Genomic DNA, 23,423 nt, shown 5'->3' with positions numbered 1-23,423 from the left:
CACAAACATTTGGAAGGAGTTCTGTTGTAAAAATGTAACAGTTCTTTTCATGTCAAAGTGCTCACTATTCACAGGGAAATTCTAACAGCTGGAGGAACTGTGGTTACTATGACTTTTGACATTACCATCCCACTCAATCTTAAGACTATGTACTTGGGCCTCAAAACTCCTGCCTTGGACACAGTGAGTGATACCTTTAGAACATGTGCCTGTGGGGAAAGGCCATCACAAAGAACGACACAGATCACACTGACGACCAAAGACTGGATGAAGAAATATGTTATAGCCACTTTAAAAGGGTTTTTATGGCTGAAGATATGAGCTGTGATTGGCTGAGAGCTCATGTGTGAATAGGTAAGCAAATAGTTTCATTTACAATTATAGCTTGATTAAGTTTGTTTGACTAAGTTAAAACCAGTGGTGGAAAGTAATAAAACACAAAAGTAAAAATACTGTACTTAAATACATGTTTTGGTATCTGTACTTTACTTAAGTACATTTTAAGGTGGATACGTTTTAGGTATCTTTACTTTCTACTTCACTACGTTTTTTTAACTGGACTGAGTGTTTTCAAATCTTTGTAAAATACTTTTTACTCTTAGTACATTTGTAAGTGGGTACTTTAAAACTACTTTAACTCAATAGCATACGTGTTAGATGTGTTGCTGTTTATGATTTGCTTCTTCCATATCCAACTTTGCTGGAACATAAAGTAAATAAATACAACTAAGATTCATATTATTTATCTAACTGTACTGCATCTTCATCTACTACTACTACTACTACTACTACTACTACTACTACTACTACTACTACTACTACTACTACTACTACTACTACTACAAGCTAAGTATTTGACTGTTTACATAGTGTAAGCTACTCTTTCTGAATTGGTGACCACTGCAACTTCACTTTATGAGATCCAAAAAAATCTCACTCAAAAGTTTTTCACCAGTGCAGAAGTTGTTGTACTGGCTCCTTATACATTATTTACTCAAATGATTCAGTTGTGGTCTGAGTTGTCAGCAAAGTGACACTTTCTCTCCCAAGTTGCACATTTTGGAGAAAGCATTGACAGAAAGACGAATGCTGCATACAAGTGTGGGAAAGTGGCAATGACTAGAATGTATGGCGCCGGCAACGAAATGACATAAATAAATTGGCTGCTGAGGATAAAAAGTGATAAGAAAACGAGGCAAGAAAACAAACACATTAGAGAACAAAGTAAGTTTAAAGAGAGCTTAAAAGTTCTTCGTGAGGGTGCACATAAGCAAAATACCAAAGTCAATAAGTCATTGCAAAAAATGAAATTAAATGTTGAGAACAAGTTAAAAAAAAAAAAAAAAAAACTATAATATAATTAATAGGACAGATTTCTTATAAAGTGAAATTGAGTCACACATTTCATGACAACATATAGAATATTGGGCTATTGCCAATGCTGGTTAGCTGATATATTGGGCAGATATTTGCACACTGTATTGGCAAACAACATGAAATCTCCCGTATAGGCCGATGTCCTCTTTGAAAGGAAAGACAAAGCTCTATTTTATTGCGTTGTATAGGCAGTTCTTCTCCTCAGAGGACTGGAGTCGAACTGGAGTCGCTAATGAGTCTTGAGACAAAGACTTGACTGGTGCTCCTCATACTGTAGTTTCACATGACTTCAGGGGAGAACGGGTCAAATGTGCGAGTCTGTGGATGGACTATTACTCTACAACATGTGTGAGTGAAGAAATTAAGAGTGTAGAAATGAGCCTATTATTTGACGTTGGCCTATATTGACCTAAATTGAGTCCGTTCCCGAAAACATCTATGTGTCTGTGTAGAACTTTGTCAAAATTGGTCATAAATTAGCCCTACTTTGCAGTGCTTATTGGCTGCTCTGGATTCTAATATATCAATATCTGCATCGTGCGTGGTCGATCTCTAGTTACAATACGATAGAGAACGTCAAACTTAAAAGACCAACATTATAAACATGTCCATCGAAACAGCTTTAAGAGTGCGCTTGTGCTTAGCGTGCTTTGGAAGTTTGTTGATGCAATATCTTTGACTTCATTTGCAATGTTTTCCAGTGGTTCATTTTTCCTTAAACAGACATACAGTATATCATCACCCCTGGTGATCCTATAAGTCATTACGGATCGCTATTTAAAATTGCAGTTATTTCTCCTCTTCAAAGCCACAGCTAATTTGGGAAAAATAACCCAATCTGCCATGTCTAATTACATCAATTAAATTGCAATTACTCCCCATGTGTGAAATGATGTTCAAACTACTTTAAATGTGCTGAATTCTTCCCATGAAATGCCATTAGTTCGACATAAATTACTGCATAAATCTCAACATTCACGCTAAAAATTCCTTTTAACCTCCAGTTCATTGAGTGACAGTTTATTTCTTTGAACTCAAAATGACTCGTGTTCGGTGAGTCATTTATGTCGCAGCTGGAAATGTAGGCGTTTTGTCACTCAAATCCCCATCTCCTGCGTTAAATACAGTAGAGGTGCTGTTTTAAATCAAAGTGTGGTCTGCATTTAAGTGGATTCAGCCGAGAAATCTAAATATATAGAAGCGTTCATTCCTTTTCATCTTTCAAGGACTACAAGATGTACATTATTTTAAAAGCCCGTTTGTTAGAGAACTATTGAGTTTCTGAGGTAAATTGTCACATTTATACAGCGCTTTTCTACCTTCAAGACTCTCGAAGCGCTTTACATCAAGGCACCACATTCACACACATATACACACAGCAGTTGTACACAGACACTGGGGATGAGGCGGGTTAAGTGTCTTGCCCAAGGACACAACAGCAGTATTCACCAGGGGGAGCTGCGAACACACTGTGGGCCGGCGGGGATGGAGACATTATAGTAGCATTAAATCTATCTTGGATTTATTCAATTACACAAACTGTTCATTGGCAATAAACCTTTTCTGATTCTGACCCTGAAAAGACACCAGACATTCGGTTGGAAACTGGCACTGATTTCTGTTCTGTCTGCTCCTTTTGTTGGCGTCATCGCGACAAAGTGTCACGCGGTCAAACTCTGTGGACGTCGACGTCTATGGATGGATTCAGCTGAATGGGGAGACAGTGAATGGTTTAATCTACGCAAAGCTTCTAAATCATATCGTTTTCCGAATGATAATTGAAAAAAAAGCAGCAGAGGATTTTTTTTTCTTGAATTTTCAGAGCAATGGTGTGGTGCACATTCATGACTCTACAACCTCATGTGATAAAATGAGAAAGGAAAAACATTTTTATAACAAGTATGTCGGTGTAATCCCTCATTCGTCCAGGCGTGTTCCATTGTAGAAAAAGCTTCAGTTGTATCATCTGGACTCGGTTAGAAAAAAATAGACGTTTCGACTCTCATCCAAGAGTCATTGTCAATAGGGAATTTAGGTCGAGAACTCAGATATTTATACTATTCTGTGGTAAGTCCAGCCCATTGGGCGGAGCCTTCCTGCAGTGGAACGAGTTTGTTGTTTGTTTCAACAGAAACTTACCCTCTTTGTATCTACCGAGCCTATTCAGTCCTTTAATGGGCTATTAGTCTCCCCTTTGTCTTTGTGAGACCCTGGCTCACCCACCCTGAGTACCTGATCTAAATGTCCTGGTCCTGGTCCTCTACCACTCCATTTCTGTTTAAAGAAGGTCTTTCTTTTTTAACAAAAATAGCTTCCTTAACTCCTCTTTCAAACCATCTTTTCTCCCTGCTTAAAACCTTCACCTCACCGTCTTCAAACGAGTGATTAGAGGCTTCAAGATGGAGATGCACGGCACTCTGAGGTCCTGAACTAGTATTTCTTCTGTGCTGATAAAGCCTCTTGTGTAGAGGCTGTTTAGTCTCACCTATGTAACGTTCTTTACAGCTTTCTTCACTGCATTGGATAGAATAAACTACATTGCTCTGTTTTTGAGTCGGCAACTTGTCCTTTGGGTGAACCAGTTTTTGTCTTAAAGTGTTTCCTGGTTTAAAATAAACAGGGACTTCGTGTTGTCTAAAAATTCTCTGCAGTTTTTCCGACAGGCCAGACACATAAGGGATAGAAACACCCTTCCTTCTCTGTTCAGTTTCCCTTTTGTCCTGCTTCTTGGTTCTCTTCACTCTGTTGAGAGCCCAAGCGGGGTAACCACAGGCTGAGAGGGCATTTCGGACATGTTTTTCCTCTTTCTTCTTGCCCTCTGAGCTGGTGGGCACACCTTGAGCTCTGTGTTGTAAGGTTCTGATCACTCCCAGCTTGTGCTGTAGTGGGTGGTTGGAACCAAAGAGCAGATACTGGTCCGTGTGTGTAGGTTTCCTATATACTTCTATTTGGAGCTTCCCGTCCTCTCCTCTGATCGTGGAACAATCAAGAAAGGCCAAGCGATTCTCCTTAGCGTCTTCTCTTGTAAACCTGATATGTGGGTCCACCGCATTGATGGCATCTCGGTAGATACAATAGGGTAAGTTTCGGTTGAAACAAACAACAAACTCGTTCCACTTCAGGAAGGGTCCGCCCAATGGGCTGGACTTACCACAGAATAGTATAAATATCTGAGTTCTCGACCTAAATTCCCTATTAACAATGACTCTTGGATGAGAGTCGAAACGTCTAATTTTTTCTAACCGAGTCCAGATGATACAACTGAAGCTTTTTCTACAATTTTTATAACAAGTTCAATAGTTTGCATATGTCTGCTTTGATGCTATGCTGCTATTATAACTGCTGTAAATAAGAGGGTTACTTTTGTTACTATTATTATTATTTTTATTTTATTTTACTTTTTTTCTCTTACTTTTTATTAAGAATAAAAGAGGTTTGTTTGTTTGTTTTTATGATAGCTTTTCTATAAAGAGTGTTTTTTTTTTTCTTAAAGCTTTCTATACGTTATCTGTTCTTTTACTTCTTTACCTACTTGTGTTGCAACACACGTGTGGACAAATAAAGGCTTATCTCATCTTATCTTATCTATGCTGCGGGACATTCCAGAATACTGTTTACTGAGATTAAAGTGATTAAACAGCCACAGTTGTGTAGTTGTACAGTATGTAAGCATAAATCACTGATCTCTGTGCACATCCACTGCATTGTGGACTTCTGGCAGTGCCGTTCTTCACCAGTGCGTCATCTCTCTAAATAACACTGGCTGGAGGTTGTTTGAGTCACAGTGAGAGTCATATTTGTTTTAAAGATATATAACACAGGCCTGTCTGTCTTCCATGTTCAGTCAGTAAAGCTTTCTTTAGTTTTGTTTCATTTATTTGTGTCATAACTCAGATAATTTCAGACATTGCAAGTCAAATAATGCTTTAAACTTGATGATCAACTGTGATGCAGCGTTCCAATTTGCTTTCTATTGAGTATGTTTAGTTTTGTCAAAGTTTTGTCCACACAGTTCTGTCATTGCCATGATAAATAATTGTATTTTGATAGCATTTTTGATAGCATTCTTATTTTCTCTGCTATTACTATTGACATTTACAGTACATTTGCCCGTATGGAGTTACTTCTCAAATATTCTCTGCTTTTGATGAACATTATTGGTTTGTGAAATAGATTTTTGTGTGAGAAATGCTTTGGATATTTGGCAATGTCTCCTTGATCCACCCAGCATCGTGGTTTTGGTATGAACAAAAAGCCTGTGAAATCAAAGCCTCAGAAGCGCTGCCTGCTGTCGCCTGATTAGTTTCATGTTTGTGGAATATTTAATCTTATTCCATTTGGTCATCATCCCTAAACACAGACCAGATCCACAGAGAAGAGAGCTACTTTGTGCAGACTAGAAAGGCAGATGAAAAGGCCAAAAAGTGTAATTAATTTTCATAATTTTGTAGATTTTGCTTTGAAATTTTGGTTTTCAAATCATGTTTTAGTTAAAGGCACACATTTCAAACACAATCAGCATCCATTAGCATTTGAGAGAAGTTCTGAGCCATATAATCTTTTGTTGTTTCCGGAAATGACATTTGCAACAGTTGAATATATTTCATCGCTATTCGTTTTGGGAAAGCTTACGGGAGCATCTCTTAAACATTTCACCCCAATCACTTTCCGTCAGAATGACTTATTGTGTTGCCTTTTCCTGCAAATGACTTATTCATAACTATATCAGGCTGAGGTGTCGTTTTGAGCACAGCTTGAAGTGAAAGCAGCCGAGGTAAGTAACAAGACAGATGGTAACGTTAAACAGCACGGACAAGTTTCTGTGCTCGAGAATGGGGCTTCGTACTGTTCTTACAACCAGTTTCTAAAATCTAAATGGCTTAGTCTGTCTGATTGTATTATTATGAAAGAGTTCTTTGTTTGAAATGGGATACGAGTGAAGGGAAACAGGTGGGAACGTGAGGGAGGGATGTGCACCTGAACATATTCTCTCTGATCATGACCCAGATAACCCTGCTAAATTAGAAAGTTGAAATGTCAAGATGTTTTCAGAGAAGAAGTCAGAGAGGCAAGTTAGACAATGTGATGATTTAGATTAGGTTAGATGAAGCGAAACACATCTTCGGATTCACTGCCCGTAGCTACAAAACTCATTCACGCTGACAATCATTTGATACAGTGAAGATAAAGTCGGCCACGGGTCATAATGTTGATTCTCTCTGTTTATTCAATTGGGAACGCTACTTTTTTCACTCTTTTGAGATGTTTTCTGGCAAATGATGTGTATTTAAAGCACAACTAGTTCAAATCAAGTCAGAAGTGTTGCCAGATGTTGTTGACATGGTGTTACCTCAGAAAAGTAAACACGTTCTCCATGTCTGTATTTAGTACACTATAACTGTCGTTGTACAGTGAGTGATAGAGCAGCTTTTCTACATTCAAATGAATGGATTGCTTCCCCCACAGATATTCATTAGTGGATGGATTATTTTAATTAGAAATAAACTGTGTGGATGGTCCAACAAGTGCTTGTCTCCATGGAGACATGCATAGCTTTGTCTGTTCCACAGTAAGACATTGAACTTATCTCTCTCCATGAAGACGAGCTGATAGCACCAGCAAACCAAGTTAAAACTGCCATTTTTACAACTGACATTTTGTATATAAACTGCCTTTTTATATATTATGAATAAAATAAATAGATAAAAATGAAATAAATGTTATTATTTAAGGGTTGTACACATGTTACAGCCAGTTCTTCATTCTTCACCAGCAGCTCATTCGACTGATCCATCGTGGGTCCTTTTGAGTCCATTTAACCCTTTTTATTCATGTATTTTTGTAGATGCCGTCACCCATAAGGCCAAAGTTTAGTGTTTAGAAACAATGTACCCCAAAAACTATATAGATCCCAAAAATGACGGTATTGCCCATCCCTACTCTGCATTGACCCGTTCCAGACAAACGACCAGGCACAATATAATTACTAAGGGTTTTAATCCTGGTTTAGTTTCCACTTCCTGTTGTATGTAACATTTTGAGGACTTTTTCCCATTTAAAATATATAATAATATTTTAAATTGTTAATCACAGCAGTCCTCATTTCTTATCATTCTGACACTCATGGACACATTCAACCATCAAGGGTTTTATTCCTTTTACACACACGTGCAAAGGTCTCTGTGAGTCGAGTTGACCATGAGACATGAAAAGGACAAATTCCATAACAGGGAAAGTGTTTGTGTGGAGCAAACCACGATACGAGGATTTTTGAGAGGTGAGGTCTTCTGCATTTGAGAGACACGTGCGGGGGTCAACGTCAAAGCAGGGGGAGAACATTAGTGACGATCAGTTGTTATTGCCAGATTCTAGGTACGTTCATGGGACATCACAACGTTCTACAACTTAGGTCAGGATTGTATGGTAGAATTTTCAGTTTAACTGTCCGATTGCAGATTTGTTTACCCGTTTCATGGTTCATATCTCCCATAGAGTTACACAAGCCGCTGCACATCAACTGAATTTAGGACATCATCTTATTGTAGAGCGTGAATGTGTTGGCACTTCATCTTGTGCACCAGATTGGTAAACAAACCACTTGAATTTTAAGGACATTGAAAATTCACACATTTTATGTGCTTAGTGTTCAAAGTGTGACGACCTCATCAATCACGTGAATTTACCTGTTGGAGAAATGCTACAAATTTGCACATGAAGTTGCCGAAGATCCACCCGGGCAGAGGGTAGAGTGTGGCAGTGAAGGGCACGCAGCACACGAGGAAGATGATATCTGTGGCAGCGAGGTTAGCTGTGGAAATAAAAGACATATCTGTGAGTGAGAGTTGGAGTCTTAAAGCAGCACATTATCTCCAGACTAGAGGCTGTTCTTCAAAGTGACAAGGCAAACATGCGGGGGATTAATGGAAACACCTGAATTGCACCTGAAAATATCAGATCAGCTTTGGGTGAGACTCTTAATATAAGCTTAAATAAAAGGAGGATTACCCGACACTCTATCTGTGTATCAGTGGTTCTCATCCCTTTTCAGTCACGACCCCATAATAGCAATCTTTGTCGATTGTGACCCCAAAACATGCAAAATAACCCACTCGCAAAATGATAAACTAGCCTCATTTCTTATATTTTGGTTTAGATTCTGGATACAGGCCTAGAAACAATCATTTCCAACAAACAAGAATCTACATTTCCCACTGCATTTGAAGGGTGTCGGGCCTTGTTTAAGACTATTGTCCCCATCATATAGAGAGAGAGATCATTTCGCGAGCCCCAGGTTGATAACCGCTGATCCATTTCCTCTTTACTATTGTTAAAACTAAGAAATCATAATCGTCACAATTTTAGAAGCAAAAGGAATCTAGCACTTTTTTATTTGACCGTTTACGTCACTTTACTCTATCATTCTAAAAGTTTGATTTCATAAAACTGGACACTGAGGCTTTCACTGATATTTGTTTTGGTGTCAATAAAAATGAATATTTGTCAATTTTATATCCTGACAACGTAAATAAAGAGCTTCAACAAACCTTTTTAAGATAATCACTCGAGCTAAAGTGTTGTTTGAAATTATTAGTGAGATAGCGGGCCATATTTGTTTGTAGAAATTACATTTGAAAGTGTTTTGATGCTGTTTCTGATTAAGCATTTACTGTGAAATGTGGTAATTCCTAAACCTTGGACTTGACCCAATGAGCATGAGGTATCACAAATGACAAAACAAAAACACATTTTAATGCATCTGCAGTAGACCCTGACAACAAGATAAAATTTAATTTATGTTTGGTACGTTGTCAATATGCAGCAAACAGACAATTTAATTCAAATTTTATTTAATTTATTCCACTTTCATGTCCATTAGTGTCCTTGCACATTCAGAATTAGTTTTAGAAAACAACATAATATGTGATTTGTTTTGGCAGGCAATAATCAACCAGTCAATTCCAGTTAAAGTGATTAAAGTGGGGTTATTATTAAAATGCATGTGTTGTTCAGTGTTGGAGCTGCAACGTTCAGTTCTGAATGTAAATGTCATTGTTTCAGGCTTTTAGAAACCTGCTTTAGGTTATATATTTTCAAATCATGTATGTCTATGGAATACAACTAAAAGTCTCATTTGACATATTGTTTTTTTTTTCTGCCAAAGAGGTTGACCCTATTTGAATGATTTTATATTATCATTTTATTTGCTGTGGATATAATATTATTTTTCTTTTTTACAGCTGGTGCCCCGCTAACAATTGTATATAGTATAAGCTGTTCTTTGGTTCACCATTCACATACTGTAAAACTGGACCAAATCCACATCCAACCCACAGATCTCACAATTCCAGCATTTGCAAACAAAACCCCGAGCACAATCTATAATTAAGCTCAGGAGGAAAATAATGTTGACTCACCAAGATACAGACAGTTTCCCCCATCTGCCCCGGCTTTACTTCAAACTCTGGATTTATCATTAAAGGCCGTTGTTAAAATACACAATTGACACTATTCTATTTCAGAGGTCATCATAATCAAATGAAGTTTGGGAGGTGAAAACATCGTCCCTTTTCCGTGTTTTACAAAGTCTCTGCGTTTGTTTTGTAGCACAGTTTAATCGCATTACAGCGGCTGGGTCATTATTTTGCAGGAGGACAAGCCTGATATGATTGGGAATATTAAAGCGGTTCATGCAGCGCCTTTGGTTATCAGCTGAAATCATAAAAGTATGAAAGAACATTTGCGGGGAACTAACATGACAGATTTCTTATAACTCTTGTAATCCAGTTTTTCTCCATTTAATGCAAATAAATGGCATTTTATTTGGTCAGTTTCTTGAGTGAGAGTTTTTAAATGTCACAGAGCCAGTAAAAATAAAAAAAACATGTAAATAACAATCGGCTGCTTGTTACGGTGAAATGTCACAATCAATTCTGCAGTTTTTCAACAGTTTTGGACGTGTTTTTAATCAGTTTTTCTATTATTTTTTTAGGTTTTACTGTAGATCAATATTGTGCTTTACAAAGAATAACACGTTAAATTATGATCTACTTGTGATATAATTCAATGCTTAAAATCACACCCACAATATGTCTCGCCCACCTCAAATGTCAAGTTTTTGGAAAAGACTGTGTTTACCCTCTACGCACACATCTTTGTTAGTTTTGTGCATATTATTCTGCGTCATCTTTCAACTGATGCATATTGACTTCTCTGAAAAATACAATGACCTTTGACAAACAATCACAAGAGGTGGGAAGAAAATAAATAATATCTCCATTGTTGTTTTGGAGATATGAAAGCTGTGAATATCAAGTGTCGTCCAAAAAAATGAACTAATTACAAAATGCTACAAAAAGAGGTAATTACATCAAATCTGTATGTGACACTTGAACCACAGGAAATATTATTATTCTTTTTTTTGCCCACCTGCAATAACCATCACGTTTGCATTTTCGGAACGAGGCAGATCCCGTCGCCGATCTTTCAGACATGTCGTAATTGAGTTGAGCAACAGGAATCAATTACCTTCCTTTGAAATGTGCGTGAGGAGAATTCTGATGAAACATGTTGGACTAAACATGCATCGCTTTGAGACCACCCTTGACATGTAATCCCACCCAGTGTAGTCAACAGGCCAAACCCAGATCTTATTATGCGGGTTAGATGACTGTGAAGAGAATGAAATGACATGTACAAAATAATAACCAAATTATAGTGGTTTGGATTGAATTTTAGATGAATTAGATGAACACTTAAAAAAATACAATAAGACATATGGGTGCTTTATGGGGTGGACAGTGCAAATGCTAATCCGTCTTGAAGGACATCATCTCAGAGGACACACTGCAGTATAATCTGTAGCTGCAAAGGTGCTCCTCCTGTAGCTCCAAAGGTGAACCTATTTCAAGCTTTTAAGGCGTAGCACATGCCACACAAAATAAACACACACACAAAACAATGATGGAGGAGGCCATTTTTCTTTAATCCTGGTTTTATCCTAAATTAGTCCTGGTTTAAAATTAGTCCTGTTTTAGCACTGGTTTAGTCCTGATTTAGTCATGGTTTAATCGTAATTTTGTCCTTGTTCCATCATAATTTAATCCTGATTTGGTCCTGGTTTAGCCCCAGTTGAGCCTGGTTTAGCCCTGGTTTAATCCTGGTTTACTTCTAATTTAGCACTGGTGTATTCCTAGTTTAGTCCTATTTAATCCTAATTTAGTGCAGGATTTAATTGTAGAAAAGATTCAGTTGTTGTCATCTGGACACTGTTTTAGAAAAACAAGACGTCTCCCATGCAAGAGTCATTTTCAATCTGCAGATCTAGTCTGAGAACTTTGATACTTCAGATTCAGAAAGGGATTTATTGCCTTTGTCCTGTAATTGTACCAGAATGCTGATCCTAATCAAGTACAGGGCTGTAAGGGTGAACACAGAATATTGGCTCCAGGTGAAACTCACAGTGTAAACAAATACAGGATTATTATCAGGAGGCTCCGCCTGGTGGGCAGGGCTTACTCAGAGTGGGATAAGTATCTGTGTTCTCAGACTCTTGGATGAGAGTCCAAATGTCTTGTTTTTCTAAAACAGTGTCCAGAAAACTACAACTGAATTTTTTCAACAATGGAACTCTCCTGGATGAATGAAATTAAATCCTGGTTTATTTTTGTGGCGGAGTCCTGGGATAGTCCTGACTTAATTCCCAATGAAACCTGCTTTAGCTGCTTATTTTGCACCCTTTTTCTTGTCCTGTTTTTCTTGTCTCTTAAAAAGATTATGCTTAAAAATTCAAATGTTTTTAGTTATAAATGGCACTTGATGTGAAATGCTTTTTTCTGACCTTCTATTGATCTGTGCAGTGATGATACTAAACAACTCATTTGGAGAACAGTTTGCTTTAGTGTGGTTTTGTTAGTATCTGTCTATGGAAACAGCCCTCTTTGTGCTCATTCTGGAGCTCAAATCACAAAGCAGGAACAATAGAGCTTCTGTGATGGGTTTTTGTGCAGTGCAGCCACCATTTACAGTTACTTTATTTGTACTAAACAGGAGATTGAGTGATTATGTCAGGGTCAAATGTTGTGTATGAAGGTTTTTACGGTACTAATCATTGAACATGTGATGCAGTTAAAATACATCTTTTTTTAATCATCAGTGGTAGCCAAAAAATACACTTGAGGAAGAGTAGCGTAAGTTTGAAATAGCACTTAAGTACAATTAAAAAGTAGCATTTTGAATAATTGATTAAACATTTTAAAAATGCATTTGTCCTTTTTGTGTTCAAAGTTAAAGCCGGTGAACCAGATTTTTTGTGTTAAAAAACGCAGCTCATTTTCCTATTGCATTCCAGGAATCCTAATGATTCCTTGCGGTGAGTATTTATTTTTTGGTTATTGTTCTCTTTGCTTTTTTCACAACTTGCAGGTCCCAGGATTAAGTTTTGCTGTCACGGTGAAGCTAACAACAACTAGCTCGCTAACCGTGCACTTTCTTGTTCATGAACGTCAAAACACACTATGAAAATTATGCAGACAACTCACGGTAGCAGCTATTTGTCAGAAAAAAACATTTCTGCATAAACACAAGAAGCCAACACATGGACGACGAGCAGAGCAAATTTTAACCATTTCTGAAAGTCCAGCGCTCTCAAAACTTTTGTCACAGTGTATTCCATATAGAAAATGTGCAATATAAAGTTCAAAACAGAGGAGACAATGCAGACTACCTGTCCTCTCTCTAAAAAATAAATAAGTAATGCAATGCTTCTACTTAGTATGCTAGAGATATTTGCTGCACCTGCATTATTAAATGCAAGTAGCTTCATGTTTGGTCCGTATGTTTTTCCTCAGTTACGCCCCAACAAACTTTGTGGTCATGTATTGTACTTCTTGCTCCTTCCTTATGTCCATTATTTCAATAAACAAAACTGTGTCTACATAAAAAAAATACCAGATGAAAGATAAAAACATGAACCACCAAACCAGAAAAATGCCGGTAAACAAAATTCCATCAGGAAATCTTATTAGGCCCGAGCGCCACAAGCTGGCGAGAGGCCTATTAGTCCCGTAAATCGAAGCCCGTGCAAATGTGCGCACTAAACGAGCACTTTACATTGGGTAAAGGTAGGGAGGTAGGAAAGCGCGAGCGCTTTCTGAAAATGTATAGTTTATGATATTTGAAAAATGGGAAACATTGTTTTCGCATCGGAATCTTCTTCTTCTTCTTCTTCTTCTTCTTCTTCTTCTTCTTCTTCTACTTCTTCTTCTACTTCTTCTTCTTTAGGCCCGAGCCCCAGCAGGGCGGAGGGCCTATTGCTCCCGCAACGCTGCCGAAGGCATCCCGACGGAATAGGGAGTGACGAGCGCGTAAGCGCTCGTAATGATGATTCCACCCCATGGCGACATCGGGAAGGCTTAGAGCTTTCAAACGATGTATAATTTGTTGTTATAGTGGAAACGGCTATATTGTTTTTGCTAAAAATATTATTATTATTATTATTAGGCCCGAGCCCCAGCAGGGCGGAGGGCCTATTGCTCCCGCAACGCTGCCGAAGGCAGCCCGCATGTTTGGTACCCCGTCGCCCCTGGCAAGTACAGTGAACTAGCCCATGCCGAAGGCATGGATCATGCATACTTACTCCTGCTATGACAGAAATAGTCAACAATGAGTGAATGGGCGTAGCCCATTCACTCATTGTTGACAACAGCAGCGCGAAGCGCTGCATTCCTCCAAAAACCCTCCTGGCATCGTCCCGTACGCGAGAATCCATGCCGCAGGCATGGCCATGCTTGTATCTGCTCAAATCAATGGAAGTCTATGGGGAGTGGGCGGGGCATCCCGACGGAATAGGGAGTGACGAGCGCGTAAGCGCTCGTAATGATGATTCCACCCCATGTGCGGCATCGGGAAGGCTTAGAGCTTTCAAACGATGTATAATTTGTTGTTATAGTGGAAACGGCTATATTGTTTTTGCTAAAAATATTATTATTTTTTTTATTTTTCTTGTTCTTCTTCAGCGCTTTGAACTCTAATTTGACCCCCTGAACATGTTCAAAAACTCACCAAACTTTGCCCAAAATTCAGAATTGGCGAAAAATTTGATTTTTTCTGGGCCATTTTTTTTTTTTTCGTTAAAAAATGGCGCAACAGCGCCACCGACAAAAGTCAAAATACATTGCGCCTATGGGAAACGCCCCGAGGTCAACTTTGGCGTAAAGCTACGAAATTCGGGACACGCATTCCTCTCGTGAAGACAAAAAAAAAATATTATTGTGGCCACGCCCCCAGACTTACCCTATGGCCGCCATCTTCCTTTGAAAATGAAAACAAGCTGAGTTAGCCATTTTGTTCACGTCAAACTTTGACGAACTCCTCCTAGGGCGTTTTGCCCACCGACTTCAAAATCGGCGGACGTCCTCTGGACAAGTGGGGCATCTAAAGTTATCAAATTTTTTGAGATGCCTTTTACGGTCTGTGTGCGGCGCAGCCGCAAAGTTGGACAACTTATTTTGGAATATTGCAGATCTAAAAATTGCTCCCATTTGATCAAAACCAGTCCGATTAGGACCAAATTTGAATCAGTTGTTAAACTTTCTAGTTTGGACCAGTTTAGGCTGACAAAATTGAAATGGCCGCGATAGCGCCCCCTACAGAGTGACCTTTAAATTAACATTGAAGGTCAAAAATTAGTTTTACCAAAATTGTCTAAACTTTACCCAAAATTCTATTTTGCCGTCCCGATCACAAAAGCCAATCACAAAAATGCCTAAATTTTTGAGGCGTAGTCATAGCGATCACAGAAACCTCCCATGTTATCCCTATGGGAAAACAGCAAAATCTCTCAAATTACCACATTTTTGTGTTTTACACTTTAACGAACTCCTCCTAGTGCGTTTTGCCCAACAACCTCAAAATCGGTGTACGTCCTCTAGACAAGTGGGGCATCTAAAGTTATCCAAATTTTAAGGATAACTTTTACGGTCTCTGTGCGACGGAGCCGCAAACGTTTCCCAGAATTCTGACTATTTGGCCTTCAGAGTGGCCTATAAACAATAGAGTTTTTCCAAATGACATGACATTTTGCACTAAATTCTAATTTGCCATCCTGATCATACAAGTATGAGAGCCAAAGTCATATTTTGTACGGCGTAACCGTAGCGATGACAGAAACATCCCATGTTATCCTTATGGGAAAATCGTAGAATCGCTCAAATCACCACATTTTTACGCTTCACACTTTAACAAACTCCTCCTAGGGCGATTGTCCGATCAAACTCATATTTGGGGAAAATCATCTACACAAGCGGGGCATCTAAAGGTATCCATATTTTGATTCTAAGTGCTACGGTCTCTGTGTGGCGGACCCGCAAATATATGTCACAAATGGAAAAACAGCGAAATCTCTAAAATGACCACATTTTCACGCTTCACACTTTAACCAACTCCTCCTAGTGCGTTTGGCCCACCGATCTCAAAATCGGTGTACCTCCTCTAGACAAGTGGGGCATCTAAATTTATTCAAATTTTATGGATAACATTTACGGTCTCTGTGCAGCTGAGCCCCAAACTTTTCGCAGAATTTGGACTATTTGGCCTTCAGAGTGGCCTATAAACAAGAGTTTTTCCAAATGACATGACATTTTGCACACAAATCTCATTTGCCATCCCCAAATTAAAAGTATGGGAGCCAAAGTCATATTTGGTAAAGCGTAGCCGTAGCGATGACAGAAACATCCCATGTTATCCCTATGGGGAAACCGCAAAATCTCTAAAATGACCACATTTTTACACTTCACACTTTAACAAACTCCTCCTAGGGCGATTACCCGATCAAGTTCATATTTGGGGAGAATCATCTACACAAGCGGAGCATCAAAAGTTATCCATATTTTGATTTTAAGTACTAGGGTCTCTGTGTGGCGGAGCAGCAAATATACTGTCACAAATGGGAAAAACGCCAAATCCTTGAAATGTTCACTTTTATGCTTCACACTTTAACAAACTCCTCTGTGGGCAATAGCTCGATCAAGCTCATATTTTGGGAAAATAATCTACACAAGCGGGGCATCAAAAGATATCCATATTTTTATTCCAAGTGTCACGGTCTCTGTGCGCTGGAGCTGCACATTTGACCGACATTTGTGTTCATTTGTACTGGTTAAGCACAGCATTGCCAATGTGTCGCTGTCTTAGTTCTTAGACAATTGCGTTAGCGCCATCTTTGTAAAATGCAGAGAGCAGAGTCGGAAGGCCGGCGGCCCGCGAGGGCCGTTGGATGCCGCTTGCGGCTTTAATCTTCTTCATCTTCATCTTCTTCTTCTTCTTCTTCTTCTTCTTCTTCTTCTTCTTCTTCTTCTTCTTCTTCTTCTTCTTCTTCTTCTTCTTCTTCTTCTTCTTCTTCTTCTTCTTCTTCTTCTTCTTCTTCTTCTTCTTCTTCTTCTTCTTCTTCTTCTTCTTCTTCTCGGGACCAACCCCCCTATTTTTCACCCAGTGAACATTGACGAAAAGTCACAAAAATTTGCACACCTCTAAAAATCGTGCCTCTCTACATTCTGACTATTTCCCTTTTCTAAAATAAAAAATATTGGCACGTCAGCGCCCCCAAATGTACCAAAAATGCATTGAGAGATGGGAATTGACCCAAAAAAAATCTGATTGTAGAATCATGAAATTTGGCGCTGAGGTAGATGGTGACAAGAGAAGTAAAAAATATTATCACGGCAACGCCGTCCGCCCAACCAACTATATTGCTTCAAAAATGGCTAAGCATGACTCGGGAGTTTTTCCAAACGTCGTACTTTTACGAACTCCTGTCACGGTCTCTGTGCGGCGAAGCCGCAAACTGTAGCTAGAATTTCAGAAATCTCCCATATTTAACATTTCTGCCGTCTGCGCAGATAAAGTCCGAATTGCGTCAAATTAGAATCAGTTGTTAAACTCTTTGCCCTAAACCTACTTGAAGTGAAATAAATTAATTTGGCGCCACAGCGCCCCCTGCAGATTTTATATGAAGGTTAAATGTTTAGTTTTGCGAAATTATATGAAATTTGACACAAAACTCAATTTTGGCATTCCCATCAAAAAAGTCAACAAGACCCATGTCATAATTGTTATGGTTTTGCCGTAGCGATGACCAAAACCTCCCATGTTATTCCAATGGGGAAATCGCCAGAACATGTTCCATGTTGCCCTATCAACCTGAAATTTGGTGAGACTCATCTTCAGGGGTGGACCATCAAAAGTTATCCACATTTTTATTCAAAGAGTCACGGTGTCTTTGCCAAGAATCCAAAATAAAATTGCTTTTTGATGGTAAAACAAAGGGGAGAAGATGTGACAGCGTCACAGATTCAGCAGTAGATGTAATAAAAGGACAATTGGGGCGCGTTAGCGCCCCCTCCTCTTGCGGCGTGGCGGCGGCGTGGCGAGGGCCGATCATTGCCGCTTGCGGCTATATTTAGGCCCGAGCGCCACAAGCTGGCGAGAGGCCTATTAATCTCGTAAGGCCGTGCGAAGCACGGCTGCGAAAGTGCGCACGAAATCGAGCGCGAAGCGCTCGCCCACTTCCAAACACTCACTAATGCACTCCTTCACTCATGCACGCCCCGTGCATACTAATTAGTAGTAGGAAAATGGAACATTACCGTTGTAAACGGGCGAAGCCCGGGCAAAAGTGCGCACTAAACGAGCACTTTACATTGAGATGACGACCGCGAAGCGGTCGTCATCCCCATATAAAGCACTCATTTGCGCTAAGTAGCTCACGAATACGTTCCCCATCTCTTGCATGTTCCGTGCATATAAACATGTAATGCAAAAATTGAACATTATTACTGTTTAGAGGGCCAAAAACACAAAGTGGGCGGAGCCCACTCAAAATTATCGAAAGTACCCGTCAGTGACCAGGGACCCACACCATGAGGTAGGAAAGCGCGAGCGCTTTCCGAAAATGTATAGTTTATGATATTTGAAAAATGGGAAACATTGTTTTCGCATCGGAATATTATTCTTTCTTTCTTTCTTCTTCTTCTTCTCGGGACCAACCCCCCTATTTTTCACCCAGTGAACATTGACGAAAAGTCACAAAAATTTGCACGCCTCTAAAAATCGTGCCTCTCTACATTCTGGCTATTTCCCTTTTCTAAAATTAAAAAAATTGGCGCGTCAGCGCCCCCAAATGTACCAAAAATGCATTGAGAGATGGGAAATGACCCAAAAAAAATCTGATCGTAGAATCATGAAATTTGGCGCAGAGGTAGATGGTGACAAGAGAAGTAAAAAATATTATTACGGCAACGCCGTCCGCCCAACCAAATGTCGGCCATATTGTTTCAAAAATGGCTAAACATGACTTCGGAGTTTTTCCAAACGTCGTACTTTTACGAACTCCTCCCAGGGCGTTGGCCCTAAAAAGCTGAAATTTGGTGAAAATGCTACTGAGGAGTGGGACATCAAAAGTTATCCAAATTACATTGATACCTCTCACGGTCTCGGTGCGGCGAAGCCGCAAACTGTAGCTAGAATTTCAGAAATCTCCCATATTTAAAATTTCTGCCGTTTGCGCAGATAAAGTCCGAATTGCGTCAAATTAGAATCAGTTGTTAAACTCTTTGCCCTAAACCTACTTGAAGTGAAATAAATTCATTTGGCGCCACAGCGCCCCCTACAGATTTTATATGGAGGTTAAATGTTTAGTTTTGCGAAATTATATGAAATTTGACACACACAATGAGACCCATGTCATAATTGTTATGGCGTTGCCGTAACGATGACCGAAACCTTTCATGTTATTCCAATGGGGAAATCGCCAGAACATGTTTACACTTTAGACTTTCACGAACTCCTCCCAGGGCGTTAGACATATTAACCTGAAATTTGGTGAGACTCATCTTCAGGACCATCAAAAGTTATCCACATTTTCATTCAAAGAGTCACGGTGTCTGTGCGGCAAAGCTGCACATTTTGCCAAGAATTCAAAATAAAATAGCTTTTTGATGGTAAAACAAAGGGGAGAAGATGTGACAGCGTCACAGATTCAGCAGTAGGCGTAATAAAAGGACAATTGGGGCGCGTTAGCGCCCCCTCCTCTTGCGGCGTGGCGGCGGTGTGGCGGCGGCGTGGCGAGGGCCGATCATTGCCGCTTGCGGCTATATTTTTAGTTCTTATTGTACCTAAATTATGTTCAACATGCCAAAGAAAAATGCCATAAATCATCGTATTTTTTTTTTAATTACAGCTATGCAAACTGAAGTGTAGAGATTCTATGTACAGTATTTCAATGCTAAAACTCATGTTCAAGAAAGAGAGGAGCCAGTGCAGCCCTCTCTAGAGGACAAAGACAGGTGACTTTGGGGAAGAGACGTGAATGAAGCATCACATTCATTCATTCTTTGTGGCTTCATGGAATGTAAGCTATTTTACTGCTACTGGACACCAGGCAGCACGGCTCTGTGGTAAATATTTAGTGATTTATTCATCATTTTGAATTACATATTTTCAGTCACAATTAGCCTTGATTTAGTCTTGGTTTTGTTTCTATTAATTATACACTTTTTTGTTCAGAGTTTGACTAATACATTAAGGTATTAACATGTTTTAACCCCTCTTGCTTAGGGGTCCATTATTCCTAAAATGCCTGGAAAAAATGACCCCCATTTAAAACTGAAGCTGTTCCTGACGCCTCTGGAGCCTTTGCGAAGCTGAGACTGAAGCTGTAGTTTTGTGTTCTGATGTCTGTTTTACTCTATATTACTGTTTTACTCTAATTATAAGTAGAAACAAGCTCTGCAAAGAGGAAGTCAGATTTTAAATCTCCCCTAGATTGTCTTTGTATGATATATATATGTAAATATATGAATGAGTAGAACGGGATCAGCTGAATGACAGTAAAATGAGCATTTATTGGGTTTTAACTATTCTTTTTTTAAAAGCTGACGGTAAATTCACAAAAAAAATGTTTTAGGGACTTGGAATGAAGCACAAATGTCCAGGCAGAATCCATATAAAAGTCCTATTACATTTTCATTTTATTTTAGGGTAATTTTTTTACTTACTAGTACAAACTGACCCTGATTCTTCCCAGAATGATTGATTTGACTGGAAATAAGAGGGTTACAGCTTAACTGTTATGTACAAAATATCAATCAGCTTGAGAGTTCCCTTTCATAAGATGCTGGACAAAATAGAATAAATAAAGAACGTCCCATGCGTGGAATGCCCTAAGCGTAAAATGATTGCACTGCCTGATGTCCAAAGCCCATTCTAATATCGTGCAGCTCTATACGGAAGCGTAGAGCTGTCAATGGTGCTGAAATGCAATCGGCCAATATATGTAAATACTGAAAAACAAAATCCAAATTTCAGTGGGACTATGCTGGTTAAATAAATACACCAAATTACTACTGGTCTAACATCTAGCTCGCTCCAAAATCAAGAACCAATATTTAACTTTTTATATACATTTCAGAGAAGCCAAGCGAAACTTTTCTGGTACGTCACAACCTCCTCAAACATTACAATTCCACTCATTACTTTCACTTTAAATGGCACCTCATAGTTTGCACTTTCATTAAAAAAAACTCCTTTTATTGTATGTATTTATTGTATGTATTTCATTATGTTTCCATACCATAACACGGGCTGACATATTTGCATTCCCCTGCAGTATCAGGAGCCCACATCTCCTTTGGGATTGGGATGTCCTGCTTTAATGGTTCTTGCCATGTAGCGTTTGAGTGATCCTTTATTCACTTTAACACATCACATACACACACTTCTGCACACAGCACCTCGCGTATCCAATCAGACTGTTCCGATGCCCCTTTGATGCTACAGCTGACACGAGTTGAAGCGTTACATGAAAGACACACATTATTATTGAATGAACTAAAATCCCATTCGCTTTCTGCTACTCACCTATGTAAAAGTTGGTCGCTGTTCTCATTTGCCTGTGCTTGGTAATGACATAGATCACCAAAGAGTTGCCCACCAGTCCAACCAGCATTATCAGAGAGAAAAACAGCGGTACAAGCCAGGCGTCTGTCAGGAACGGGTGCTCGTGACTCCCATGGTCCTCCTTTGGCCGTCTCTCTTGGGAAAAGTTTGCCTCGGTCGCGTTTATCCACGTCTGCTCCGTGGTGTTCCAAAGGTCCTCCGAGGGATGCATCTTGACGGGGGGACGATAGCGCACGCTAACGGCAATCAGGGAAGATGAAAGGTAACATGCCCTGCAGCGCCAGGAGGAAAGTTGACAATGATTGGCAGCTGAAGATGCAGAAGACAAGGTGAAGCAGTTATACGGTCAAAAGGCGTGTAAAAAAATAAAACAAAGAAGGGGGGGGGAAGCTATACAGGAAACAAAAGGGGATTAGGAATGGGAAAAAATCAAAATAGTGACATCAAAAGTTATTTCAAACTGCTCAAAACTGCTGCAAAAGGGTTTTATTTATCTAACTCACATAAGCAATGCCCTTGGGAAGCCGTCTCTAGAGTCCATTATTCGCAGCAAAGCAATATTATCAGTCTAAGTCAACTAGGCAAGGTTATCCATTGAATTATTTCCACAAAGCGGTGTTTTTCCAATCGTCCAATCCCTCAAGATCACTGCAATCATGTCAGGTTTGCAGTGACATGACAATTCAGAAATAGATTTTCTCTTCTCTTTCTTTTGTTGCCAATAAGTGGAATCGTTGCCTCCGCGATCCGCAGAGAGTCTGAGCGCTCGCCGGGTCCGATGCTGCCGTTTTATAGTAAGAGCGAGGACGGCGAGAAGGAGGAAAGAGAAGGAGAGGAGAGAGGGGGAGAGGAGAGAGAGGGGGAGAGACAGAGGTAGATGGAGAGAGAGAGAGAGAGAAGGAGGAGAGAGAGGGAGAGAGACAGAGAGGGGAGAGACAGATAGATGGAGAGAGAGAGAGAGAGAGAGAGAGAGGGAGGGAGAGAGAAGGAGAGGAGAGAGAGGAGAGACAGATAGATGGAGAGAGAGAGAGAGAGAGAGGAGAGAGAGGGAGGGAGAGAGAAGGGGAGGAGAGAGAGGAGAGACAGATAGATGGAGAGAGAGAGAGGGAGAGAGAAGGAGAGGAGAGAGGAGGGGAGAGAGAGAGAAGGAGAGAGGGGGAGAGAGAAGGAGGAGAGAGAAGGAGAGGGGAGAGTGGGGAGAGGAGAGAGGGGGAGAGACAGAGATAGATGGAGAGAGAGAGAGAGAGAGAGAGAGAGAGAGAGAGGGAGAGAGAAGGAGAGGAGAGAGAGGGGTGAGAGACAGAGATAGATGGAGAGAGAGAGTGAGAGAGAGGGAGAGAGAAGGAGGAGAGAGAGAGGGGTGAGAGACAGAGAGAGAGAGAGCGAGAGAGAGAAGGAAAGAGAGGGAGAGACAGAGATAGATGGAGAGAGAGGGAGAGAGAGAGAGAGAGAGAAGGAGGAGAGAGAGGGGTGAGAGACAGAGAGAGAGAGAGAGAAGGAGAGAGAGAAGGAGAGACAGAGGGAGTGAAAGAGAGAAGGAGGAGAGAGAAGGGAGAGACAGAGATAGAGAGCGAGAGAAGGAGAGGATAGAGAGGGGGGAGAGTGAGGGAGAGACAGAGAGAGCGAGAGAGAGGAGAGGAGAGAAAAGAAAGAGGAGAGAGAAGGAGAGGAGAGGTGGAGAGACAGAGATAGAGAGCGGGAGAGAGAGTAGGAAAGGAAAGAGAAGAAGAGGAGAGAGAGGGATGAGAGAGGGATAGAGAAGGAGAGGAGAGACAAAGAGTGAGAGACAAAGATAGAGAGAGAGAGGGACATAGAAAGAGAGAGGGAGAGAGAGAGAGAGAGAGAGAGAGAGAGGGAGAGAGAGAGAGAGAGAGAGAGAGACAATGCATATGGGCTATTTAGGATGAAAACCTCTCAAGTCACGCGTTCCCTGGCAACCTTATCATTATATCCATCTATTTGATTTATTAGTTTATTTATTTTGGTGAAGAGCAAATGACAAATGACCCCAAAAAAAAGACCAACCTCTGTCCATGCACATTTTTCATGTGGTGCCACTGCAGATAAGCCGCCAAACCGTCAGATCAAACACAAGC

The 23,423-nt window shown here is 40.0% G+C and overlaps 1 protein-coding gene across 1 annotated transcript in view; it reads right to left on the bottom strand.

The window, feature by feature from the left end:
• kiss1ra (KISS1 receptor a) overlaps nt 1-21,541 on the bottom strand; it is a 39,407-nt gene extending 17,866 nt beyond the window's left edge. The window contains exons 1-2 of the mRNA XM_072440868.1: nt 21,289-21,541; nt 8,061-8,185 (exon numbers count right to left, since the gene is read on the bottom strand). Coding sequence (XP_072296969.1) covers nt 8,061-8,185; nt 21,289-21,538 — 375 coding nt within the window. The 5' untranslated portion in view covers nt 21,539-21,541. The remainder of the gene's footprint in view (nt 1-8,060; nt 8,186-21,288) is intronic.
• Nucleotides 21,542-23,423: the final 1,882 nt, after the last annotated feature.

This window comes from Eucyclogobius newberryi, unplaced genomic scaffold (assembly GCF_026437365.1).
Source record: "Eucyclogobius newberryi isolate DKJ021-1_F unplaced genomic scaffold, fEucNew1.0.hap1 SCAF_12, whole genome shotgun sequence".
Taxonomy (NCBI): Eukaryota; Metazoa; Chordata; class Actinopteri; order Gobiiformes; family Gobiidae; genus Eucyclogobius; species Eucyclogobius newberryi.
This window is presented reverse-complemented; position numbering and strand designations above follow the sequence as displayed.